Source organism: Excalfactoria chinensis, chromosome 4, assembly GCF_039878825.1.
Source record: "Excalfactoria chinensis isolate bCotChi1 chromosome 4, bCotChi1.hap2, whole genome shotgun sequence".
Classification (NCBI taxonomy): domain Eukaryota; kingdom Metazoa; phylum Chordata; class Aves; order Galliformes; family Phasianidae; genus Excalfactoria; species Excalfactoria chinensis.
In genome coordinates this window covers 77,553,614-77,565,723 of record NC_092828.1, presented here as the reverse complement: position 1 = coordinate 77,565,723, position 12,110 = coordinate 77,553,614, and the positions used below count along the sequence as shown (strand labels likewise).

The 12,110-nt window shown below is 37.3% G+C and overlaps 1 protein-coding gene across 7 annotated transcripts in view; it reads right to left on the bottom strand.

The window, feature by feature from the left end:
- ZNF711 (zinc finger protein 711) overlaps window positions 1-12,110 on the bottom strand; it is a 33,411-nt gene that overhangs the window by 16,094 nt on the left and 5,207 nt on the right. For 6 of the 7 annotated variants that reach the window (XM_072336247.1, XM_072336246.1, XM_072336249.1 and 3 more), the window contains 6 exons: window positions 11,054-11,584; window positions 4,648-4,806; window positions 3,214-3,360; window positions 2,484-2,621; window positions 1,049-1,096; window positions 332-475 (listed from right to left, as the gene is read on the bottom strand). In XM_072336247.1, coding sequence (XP_072192348.1) covers window positions 332-475; window positions 1,049-1,096; window positions 2,484-2,621; window positions 3,214-3,360; window positions 4,648-4,806; window positions 11,054-11,584 — 1,167 coding nt within the window. The remainder of the gene's footprint in view (window positions 1-331; window positions 476-1,048; window positions 1,097-2,483; window positions 2,622-3,213; window positions 3,361-4,647; window positions 4,807-11,053; window positions 11,585-12,110) is intronic. The other variant, XM_072336253.1, reaches the window with a different exon arrangement.

The window sequence follows — 12,110 nt, the reverse complement described above, 5'->3', positions numbered from 1 at the left end:
CTACAGTTTATATAGTTTTGTTTTAGAAACTGCTCAGATAGGTAAGTGATATCAGATGTACGGTGAGCACAATTACTTTTTAATCACTTGCAACATTCAAACGAATTACACCAGCGCTAAGTTGCTAACTTCAAGAGCAAAACCTACCACATTCTCTATGCACAGAATTGGAGGGGGAAGGACACAGGAAATCCGCAAATCGCCATTTAGATTTTTAATTCTGAACCAGTTTGGGAAAAAAAAGAAAAAAAAGAAGAAAAAAAAAAAGAAGAAGAATAGTAAAGGAGTAAGTGCCACTCAGTGAGAGCACACATAGCCATACAGTGTTTACCTGTTTGCCATTGCCTGGCCTCTCCTCTCCTCCTTTTCTTGGTTTTTTGTTTTAGCACTCTATTAGTGCTAATGCTATCACAAATCTGCAGGTATTGTGTTGCATTACCGTTTTTGTTTTCTAATCGTGTATCCAAGTTATTCCCTAGAAACAAAAATTAGACACCATAAAAAATCTTAAACAATTATTTTCTTTGGGACTGATGACTGGAATTGCACAGCAACAACACATCTACTTTAGAACAAAACAGATCACCCATTCCTCTACAGCAAAGATGTTTTTTTAAGAGTGCCAATATAAAGCACTGCCTTTGTTGTTGGCCAAACTCAAGAACTTGATTGTTTAAAAGATTATTAATTTTCAAGTACATTTTTTGATATCTTGTACTCTCAGAATCTTAATTTCTGACCAGTTATGCCGGTTACTTTCTCTTACCTATCTAATTTGATTTTACTTCCTAGCAACTGCATGATCTCTGCTCCAAATACAAACCATACACAACCAATGACTTCCCCACCCAATTTGAAGGCCCACAACACTTGCACAATTGTTTTCATTTCAAAATAGATGAGAAATACTATGCAGTTCTTCAGCTTATGCTCTATGGGTAATTTTTTGCATTCTCTGATCAGGAGAACTACGACACATTAATGTGTACTGTTTTAAAGACATTACATTTCTTGTAAAGCTCTACACAGCATATTTACATGCCCTTACCTGCCGCTTGACCATCTTCATATCTTCTGGGTAGTCTTCTGTCATCTCCTGCAGAAAATGGTATTTCAGTCAATATAAATTAAAGTTCTTTTTAAAGATGATGGTTTTGAAAGTCCAAGAATGAGAGAAAACTAACTCAAGTAACTACTCAATACAGTCCAAAATGAGCCGTGCAGTTCACATCAGTTCAGTATTTTGCAATTATGTGCACCAGGAAATAAAGATCACATCTTGTCAGTACTTAAATAATCACTGAAGATGTGTTTGCATGCTTACTGTGCTGTCTTTCCTGCCTCGCAAAGCTTGTTTCTGGAAAGTTCTGATCTTATAAAAAAAACCTGAGAGGTCAATCTAGAAATGATGGGACCTGAAATCCACAATTTGTTCCTGAGTACTATTTTGTCCTGATGGGGTAGAACTTGGCAGACAAAAGGACTTCCACCCTAACAGACATTCCGCTCTCCTATTCTATGAGATGGAGAAGTAATACTAAGAGTGTATTCCTCATTTTGGATTGCAAGTTCTTACTGCAACATGCCAAAGCCCGGTGCTTTATAACCACTTCATCAAGCCCAGCTACTGTTCTCAGAAACAGAATGCCTGTTTCTGAATCTAAACCATCTAATTTGCTTACTTATTTATAAGCCATTGATGATCTGATACTCTTAATATAAATTTGACATGTCAAAATCCTAGGAGAGAATAAACCTGAAAATCAGAGAATATTCAGAATTTGCAATATATCCTGTTACTTCTACAAAGTGAAACAGCTGCAGAAGACATATTTTCTTCTTCTCATTTCTGATCCAAAAGACTAGCAGGTTTAAAACATGCTATGTAAACAGAACTTATCGGGGATGAATTTACATAAAGGTGTTTCCCCTTTCTCCTAGTGAATATAAAATACTTAAGGTTATTCTTGCTTTTGTAAAATCCTTAACAGATGACTACATCAATTGTCAAAAAACCCACACACACTGTACATCTGAGCTGGTATTAAGAACAAGGGTATCAAAGTTCTCCAAGCAGCTTTCCTTCCTATTTTGTATAAGTCAACATATAGCAATCCATTCAATACATGCAGGACAACCACTACAATAATATGACAACTGCTAGGCAAGCTAGCATTGAGTAAAAAACAAAAACCAAAAAAAACCAAAAAAACAAAACTACAAAAAGAGAGTGTTTTTTTCCTATAAAAATTGCAAAAAGCCAAGGACTTCACATGTGAAAGGTTGTGAATTACGTGGAAAACAATTTTTTCACAGCATTTTATGAGCTCCACCGACTGACACTGCTAAAAGACCTGAAGGAGCTGCCTCCAAACCCCCACCCAATGGTGAAAAATTGTGACATTTGCATGTAGATTCTGGAAGCCAGACTGGGAAAAAAATAATGAAAGGGATTTTCAAGAAATAAGCATAGAGGTTCCTACCGTAAGCAGCAGCCCAAGCAACAGGAACAAAAGTTTTATTCACACCAGTCTCCTCGAGTTGTGTGTCTGGAAGTGATGTAGCTTCTTCTTCACCTACAATAACTTCCATGTAAACTTCATCTGCTATTTCAGCACAGCCTGAGTTAAAGGAGAAGAATACATCTTACATTTTATTCTGCACATTTTAAATCCTCCTGCATTTAATTTGATTTCACTCTTATTGATACCAGTTATAAATTAGTTTTCTTCCTCTGGCATTTAGAGCCACACCTTCCCTTAGGGGATAACTGTTTATTCAGACATTCCTTAAAGAGAGAAAACACGTATCAATAAATAGAAATACAAATTCAAGTATACAAATTTACAAGTTTTGAAATGATGACATTTATTTGCCACTTTGCCAGAAAGAGAATTAAACATGGCAATTCACACAGGAAAACATAGGTAAAAAAAAAATAAATAAATAAATAAATAAAAAAAATTCAGAGAACCTCATTAACTTCATCCAGGGACAAGTTAAATTTAATATAAGTAGTGCAATGATGGCATACAGTATGAAAAAGTGTGTTTTATCCACATCACTTTACAATAATTATACCCTGCTCTTTATTTTTAGGGAAGATGAACTTAGTTTGCTACCACTTCAGGCTGAAGAATCCTTCAGAAAAACTTAAGTCCTTGAGAATGACAAAACAGCACAAGAAACAAAAATGTTTCATATTATGCTTACTAATATCTTCATCTTCCTGAGAAGAGTCCTTAACAGCCATGTAAACCATTTTTTCTCGCTGCATTCTACCAACACCTCCTTGTTCAATTACTCCAGCTACTGAATGTCCATTGTGAAAATCACTGTCTGTGACAATTTCTGTCCCACCTTAAAAAAAGAAGTCAAACACCTTAAGTGCACATAAAAAAAGCCATTCTCATTATTTCACATTAATTTCAGTCTGAAATGTTTCTTTCTTATTTACAACAAAGCTACTGCATAAAACTCATGCTTTTGAAAGCAATGGCATTCAAAATGACAAACTAACACAGTAGGTAACCCCATCACCAGACAGCAGAAGTCAGATCCCAAGTGTGATAAAAGGAACTTTTAAGAAATTTAGGAATTTGGTCATTATACAACAGTGGAACTAATGCTAATCCAAGACATCAGCCCACTAAGTCCATATAGGAGGGTACAATATCACACAGCTAGAACAAGAGGCAGCAAAATGCATTATGCTCCCATAATACTATCCTCAAACTGCAAACAGCATAAATGAACCCCCAAAGAAGTATCACTGTATTGCTTCTAAAGTCAAGCGGGATCACATATAGCATACTGGTCCCCAGTACAGAGGTTTCACTCTTAACTAGACTTGCTGGATTCAGTGTTAATAAAGAACACTTTATTTTTCTGCTTTTAACTTCTACATGCTCCCCAGTGCTCATTGCCAATATGAATTTGAGGGAAGTCACAGAGACACCCCCATGGTCCTTAGTTTTATGAGAGCTAAAATTACAACCCAGGAATCCAACACAAAATGTGGGAGCAAAATGGAAACTAATGAGAAATGATGAGCAATGCTGCAGAAGCAATTAAAGCCAGATCTTTCTTTTGGGCACTGATTCTCGGTTTACATTAGGTACACATTTCTATGTAAGCCGAAAATACTGGTCATTTCTCGGTATTTATTTTTCTATTTTTACTTTTCCACACTATGACAAAATGCAGGTGATTTTACTACCACAGCTTATTTTCATAACTTTCATCAAAAGTGGCTCAGCCAGATTGTTTTTCCAAGTAACAACAGACTGCAGCACACTGACACACAATGAGACCAATGCTATCAGTAACAGTACTATTAAGTATGCTTGTTACTCACAGCATTCTGTCCTGCAAAGTCAGAGAAAATAAGTATCTACAGAAAAAAGTGCAGCTGTTCAGCCACTTCTGTACCTGGGGTTTGGCCATAAACAAATGACATTCCAACACTGGAAATAAATATTGCTTGTCAAAACGAACCTGAAACTAACGCTTTGAGTATTATCAGCATATGGGGAATCCCTACTAATATCACTCTGAGGGACAATCCAGCCAGTGAATTAGAAGATATTAAGATGCACAAATGCTTCTTCATATGACTGGAAGAAAAGATACAATTTAAAGAGGTACCTATTTCAACATCATCTTCAGCTTCAGCTTTAAATATGTATACTTTGATAACTTCGGAACCAAACCCATCATCTTTAGTTGCTTCATCATTTGTCACCTCAGTACTGATTTTCAAGGGAGTGCTTCCTATGTGGTCCAGTTTTTCTCCAACATCATCCACTGTAAAGATAAGAGAGGACAATGAGGCTCAAAAACACACTGTCACATGTTAGAATTACCAGTAGCATGATTTTCTCCATTACTATCCCCAGGTATAGTAAAGTTTTGTACACATAAACGGCCTTTACAAAATAGTTTATCTTAAGGCACTTGAGAGAAATTCCAGAAGCTCAGTACTTGTTTTGTTGCAACTCTGCAACCATTTCATGAATTACTAAGTGAAAAACATTAGGGAGCTTGTCATCAAAGTGCATAGTTTTGCCTGAAACTATGACATTGCAGATGCAAAAATGTATCAGTAAGTGAAATCAAACATATCCCTTAAAATGTGAAAAACTAGCCCAGGTTTTCCTGTTATAGTGCAAGAGTTCCAAGAAGCTTCGCTACTCTACAATACCAGAGACTAAGATTTAGTAGTAGATACCTAATGAAGAGTGGTATCTCCTTACTATACTGCAGTGACAGAAACGTGCATAAAAATTTCACTACATCTTCAATCTAAAAGAAATCATGATTTTATCAAATTTTACCACTTGAAAACATGCCAATTAATGAAGGTTATTGCATAGCAGCATGCAGCTGATTGAAAGATGAAAGTAAATCCAAATAATACCAACTGAAGCTGACTTTCTTTATGTGTACACATTTGCTACTCTGACGTATTGGGGCCTACATGTTCAACAAAAAATACATTCAAACCATTACAAGTTTAGAAGAAACACTGTTTTGGTTAAGAAGAGTGTGCACAAAGATCTTCATATATGTATGTCCCAAGTTGCTAACAGTGGACAGTGAACCCTGCACCTTTCTGACACACGTACTGCTACCACACTGTTGTCAGTGGACAAAATTAGCTCCTCTGTAGATGGCCAGCACAAGTCTATGTAACACCCACAGACATCTGACCAGGGATGGATCCCACAAAATGTAAACAAAACCTGAATTAAATACATTTCATGGACATATGTATTGCGTACATAACATGTGAAATACTGGGGGGAAAAAATAAACTAACTAACACTAATGTGAAAACAGTGCTTCATGACTAGGACCATGAGCATGCTCCGTGTGGATGTGGAGGGCCCAGGTTTCTGAGGAAAGGATGGCTCTCCTTGGGGTGCTGCAGCACTCCCCAGTGCCCCTCTAAGCTTCCTGCTCTCTGGGCTGCCATGTCTGCCTTTGAAGAGCTGATTTTAACTACTTCAGGCTACAGCCTGGTGTACTGAGGTACACTGGGATTAGTTAAGGCTTTTCTTAATACTCAAGGCAGTCATGTGAGATGGTTCAGAACCTATTACAAAATCAGCAAGACGCCTTTCCTGCAGCAGGGCAGAAATTCACCACAGCAATCCCAAACTAAGCTCTTCCCACTCACAGACAGGATTCCGTGGATAAAAAACCTATCCAAGTTAAACCAGTTTCTACCCACACACTGAGGAACCTTATTTTTATTTCAAAAATTCTGAACTGTATCAGAAGAGTGCAGAAGTTACTGAGAGCACAGCTATGTACAAAGTAGGTAAGCATCAGTGAGTATTTCCATTTAATAAACATTGCATTTTATATTATTCTCTATTTTGATAAAAACAGGAAAATATATTAAAAATAAAAGAAGAATCCTAGGCCTGAGTTGCTTCTTTCTGTAAATAACAGACTGACTGAAATGTCACAACGTGCCCCACTTGGATCAGTGGAAATGATGTAAAATTATCCTCAGAAAAAAAAAGGGGTTTTGTTTTGTAATAAAATCATTCTAAGATTCTACTAAAATCAACACCATCACCATCAATCCCTTATCTGTTAAAAGCTGATGCACTGTACATTACACTCACATCACTTTGCGGGGCAAAGTAACAGTCAGAGTATGGACACCACAAACAACACAGCCACAACTTATCCACATCCTTTAAAATAACATACGTTTAATTTTAGTACAAGGAACGTTCCCACTGCATATACAAATATTTGAAGGATCAGAGTAACTAACAGGGGTGATTGTGCAAACAGCTATGCGACTAGATGCACTGCCAAAACACAGAAAGAGAAGTTAAAGGCTGGGTATTAAAAATCACGAATTGCACGCTGCCATTGTAATCTTAGAATTGGCAAGGGGTAGAAAAGTTATTTTCAAACACATACTTCAAACAATATGAACTTTTTCTAAACTCGTGCATTTTATAAACATAATGTTCACACAGAAAATAGGTATTTCAATACTGGAAGCAGCACAGCAACTTCCTACTGAGCAGAGGAGCTGTCAGCTACATGCGGCACCCTTCCTTCACAGAAAACATTCCCAACTATTTAACTAAAGTTGGAAGACTATGTACCTGGTGAAACAGCATAACAATAAGCAAACAATATTAGTGCCTTACCTTGACACCAACTGTGACTCAAGAAAGATTACACAAAGAATAAAGGGAGTTTTCAATTTTAACTTTTTAAAAATCAGATTAAGGATTTTCACCCCAAAATTCAGCGTAAAACACACGAAGATAGCACACATGCCTATGTGCTGTATTTCACCAGTTCAAATTAGTTATGTTCTTCAAAAAAAAAAGAAAAAGAAAAAAAAGGATAAAGTCCAGTCTTAGAAGGACAAACTCACAGCAGCACCTTTAACATCAGCACTGAGTCCCACACCACTGACCATCCTCTGTGTTCTCCAAGATCTGTAGTGTCTAACGTTTAAGCTAAAGTTATGGAAACAAAGGGAAGTCTGTATATGGACGGCCTTTGCAATCACTTTGCTGGGAAATTAAAAGTGAAATAAGAAAATCTGAAAAGTACCAAGCGGGCTGAGGAACTGTTACTGACACAGACCACCATTACGAGATGCTGCAGTTTGTGTAAGTACCTGCAATAAAAGACACTGGCTGAACAACTGATATTGCTTAGATTGCCATCTTACACAAACTAAACTTGGTGGTTTCAATCATTTCTTCAAAAACAAATTTAAATTGGCAAAAAACAACACAGCAGGACACGTAATCTTCATCAAGTCGCAAAACATGAGGGTTTTTTTTTTCTTTAAAGGCCATGAGCATATTCTGTGGTCTAAGTGATAGGACTTCATTACCCACTGGTATCCCAACAATGTCAAAATAACTGATGCCTTTTCCCAGTGATAGTTCCCAGGAATGCTTACATTATGGAAGAATATGAAAGTGTTTTCCACATCTGACTCACCCACCAGAAGCACTACATATTTATTATCTTGTCATTTAAAATTAACTGAAATAACACAACCGAAAACTTTTATAAATATATGCTGAATCCTCCTGAATAACAAAGTGTAAAGGAAAACTCAGCACACTTCTAATATTAAACTTACCTTAGCTGTTTTCAGGTGTGTGATGTCCAGATTCACTGTGGATTGCCAGCTCCAGGTTCACGTGATGCCTCAGCATGCACTATGCTGGTGATATCACACCCACCATAGGAGCCCATGAGGAATAACATGAGGGCGAGATAAGTCCAGTGGTTTTACAATTTTTCATATTTTTCCAATGTCTGATATATTTATTTTATATCCCATTGGTCACAGTATAGGAGTATTAATACTAAAATATTCAGTAAACCATTTAACACTGCACTGTAATACACTAAAAAGGAGGCGGCGGTGACAGTACCTTACCCCTAAAGGCCAGCTCCAGAGTTGCTCTTTGGTGGGTATGAGGTCACCAACATAGTGCATGCAGGGCCAACGCACGGGTCGGGAGCTGGCAATCCCCTGTGGGTCTGAATATCGCAAACCTGAAAAACAAAAAAGGGTACGCTTTAAGCTATACATGTGCTAATCCCACCCTGGAAAAATGGGACACGCTGCTTATTATATTCACATCTCAGTACAGAGATGGATGGGTATATGATCATACCATGTGCATCCATCTTGTATGTATTTCCTCTGAAACAAATACCTTCTCAGCTGGTATTCCAGAGATTTAAAATAGGGGTATTGTGCATATTCTATGGCATACCCAATAAATGCACCAAAACCAAGCATTTTCAGTCTTATGCTTGCAAAGCTGATTTTAAAAGCTGAATTCCTCAGCACTGGGACAGCGCCAAAAACTACCTCTCCATATACTTAAGCCAAAATCCCAGTAAAAGTATAAGCTAAAATGTTAACACTCACCCTCAGCTCAACTATACACTCTAAAATAAATAAATAAATAAATAAACCACGTATTGTTCCCCACAGTGTGTTCCACAGCTGGAATATTCCCCAAGGGTACAACTGTCCCACCGTGTGCAGCTCCCTCTTTTCAGCTTCTGAATTTCACTAAGAGGCAGGTAAGAAATACGACGAGTCTTCAATATTTTGAAGTGATTTAAGTTAAAACGTACAAAAAGTTAACCACCTTGAATACACCCTAAAATAAACTACGCCATAAAATAAACTTTCTACAATATTTGCTGAACGTTTGAAATTAAAAATGTAAGTAAATAAAAATGTCTTTAAAACGCTCGTTAAACTGATGTATTTATCCACTGTACACAGAGACCGTCTTCAGAACCATAACAGATTAATGGCCAATTTATAAAACATAAACAAACAGAAAACATGAAACCAATGAACTGTAGGGACTGATTCACCTTTGCTGAAAAATATAACAGAAAATAAAAATCAGCAGCACATCCTTCGTTGGTTCTGGCTGGCACAGAGCACAACACAGCCTCAAAACTTCGCAGAGGCAAAAGCCTGCCTTAATGTGCACCTGATTACTTTCAAACAAAATTCCAGACTAATAATGTAGCTTCCAACCATGATTACTCAGACGTATCTCAGTTATACAGACATGCAGACGTGATTTGATTAAATCTGGGTCTCAGACTGGCTCAGAAATGCTGGAAAAGCCATCAGCAGGCTTGAGCACACCTGATCACAGTAGGTACGTACCAGCCACAGCTGGGGTCAGCAGGTAACCTACTGAAGGTTGAGATGCTCTTGTCTAAGGACAGTGACTGTTACAACAAATCACATAACTATCTAACAAGAATTCCAAAGATGACTTTACTTACAATTACAAAGGTGCAGCTGGAAATATCATGGCTACAGAACACAATTCATCGTAAGTACTCTGTCAGAAAGGAGGAATTTTTTCAGAGAAAGAACTGTCTAAAAACAGCGTTCCTTTATTTACAAATATGGGACTTTTTATGTTGTAGGTTTAAGTTGCTTTTAGGCTGAGGACTCTTTTGGCTCTTTTACCAAAGTAGCTGTAACTTCCATTAGTGACGTGACATCACAGAAATCACAGAATGGTAACCTTATACTGAATAAAAAATAAATAGCAGAAGTACACTGGGCAGAAGTACTATGAAAAGTGCTGTATTTCATGCAATGAAATGTTTAAACCATTACAACTGCTGATCTGTCACACCCTGGAATTTTTAACAAATGGAGCTTACTGTGAAGAGATGGACACTTCAGCACTCGGCACCTTCTTAATAAACCCTGGCAAAATAAAATCTGTTCTGATGTACTGACACTGCGATACCTAACTTAGAGAAATCAAAAATCTAAAAAGCCACCATATTTTATCAAATTCGTGTGTAAGAGCAAAAACTGCTATCTTAAGTATAACTTAACTGCCAAAGAAACATAATACATATACTAAGGTATAAATTCACTAACCCTTTTTCAAGGGTCATTCAATTCATAGCCTGTAACTATACCGCTTCCTCAAAAGTTTGGATGGGGTAGCCTACTGAAGTAGGCAGCCTGTTTCCACTAATACAAAGCTTCTAGGTTAATATACTCAACTCCTTAATGTCAGGTTGTGTCCACAACAGCACAACATGCAAGAAAATGGCAATTATTATTTTCAATGCAGCTAAACAATCATTGTTTTGTTGACTAAGAGGTAAAAAAAGAGTCCAGTACCTTGAAAAAGCTGCCCTCTTTCTCGGATTCTACTGATCAAACCCAACATGTTATTTTTTTGTAAACCTACAGAATACACTAATATGCCTCTGTAAGTTAAAAAAATAAAAGTTGCCTGATATCAGTTTCAGAACCAGAAGCATACACATTCAACAGCTTGAAGATCATTATTTCTCTTAGTGTATCAGTGTTAACTACTTTCACTACACAAACTCCAATCCAGACAAGAATAAAAAAGAGCAAAGTGGAGAGCTCCAGTACAGAGTGCAGCAAGGATCCAGTTAACATGGTTTCTCTCCACTAGACCACTTCTATTTAAGGTAATCTCCTGTTCATGTCTGCCTTTATTTAACTTACAAGATATCATTAAGTAGTCTTCAGATGTACTCTTGCCATCATCATCATCTTCTGTTTTTATAGTCACTGTAGAGCCAGGAACAGTACCAGCTGCCTGAACGACTGTTTCAGAATCTGAGTTCGTTACAAGGACTTCTTCCGAGACCATTGTAGGTGAGTCAGCTGCTGACACGGAGTCTTGCACCACGTGCTCCAAATGTCCATCAGGACCCGTAACAAGGTCAGCCACAAACACCTGATCAGGAACTCGAACAGCTTCTGTTATTAGATCAGAAGTCAGAACATGATCACTGGTATCTAGTGCTTCTTCAATAGCCACATCAGTTTCCAGAACAGAATCAGGAACAATGACACCCTCTGTTACAACATCAGTTTCAGTGATGATGTCAGGTCCTTGCACAACTTCAGCTGCTAAGCCATGATCAAGAGTTATTCCATCATCGGTAACAACATCAGAAACAAGGACAGCTTCAGGGACCGACACAACAATATGATCTCCATCAATATGAGCAGTGCCGGCCATTCCAGCCACTATGGAACAATTAGGAATGAGGAGAAAAAGGTTAAAATTATTGCATTAGCAGTGTTTATCCAAGGAACAGAATAACTGTGTGAGTGAGGTAAACACAGATGCAAAGCTGTTATTTTTCAACATTCTAAACTTTGCACGTCAGTAGAAAAAACTGTTCAAAGTAGTCCATGTGCTAACAATACATTCTTTGGTGGTTACAATAAAAGGACTCTGACTCTTCAGGGCCTTGATAAAAATAAGTATTTTATCATACGCCATATTTATAGCACAATTTCCAACAACTTGCCACGCTGCAATCAATAGCTAGAAGCAGAAAGCTTGTCAGTCATATTTGAAAGCTACTTTTCTATTAAAAAAAAAAAAAAGAATTACTGCAATGAAACCTGAAATAGCAGATTTAAACTTAATGAATAAAACATTCACTTATCAAAGTGAAAAAATATCAGAATTATTCAACACAGTACTGCAAATGCAGTTATTTTGGCACTTTGTGAAAGACATTAATTAATCACAGATTCAGCTACA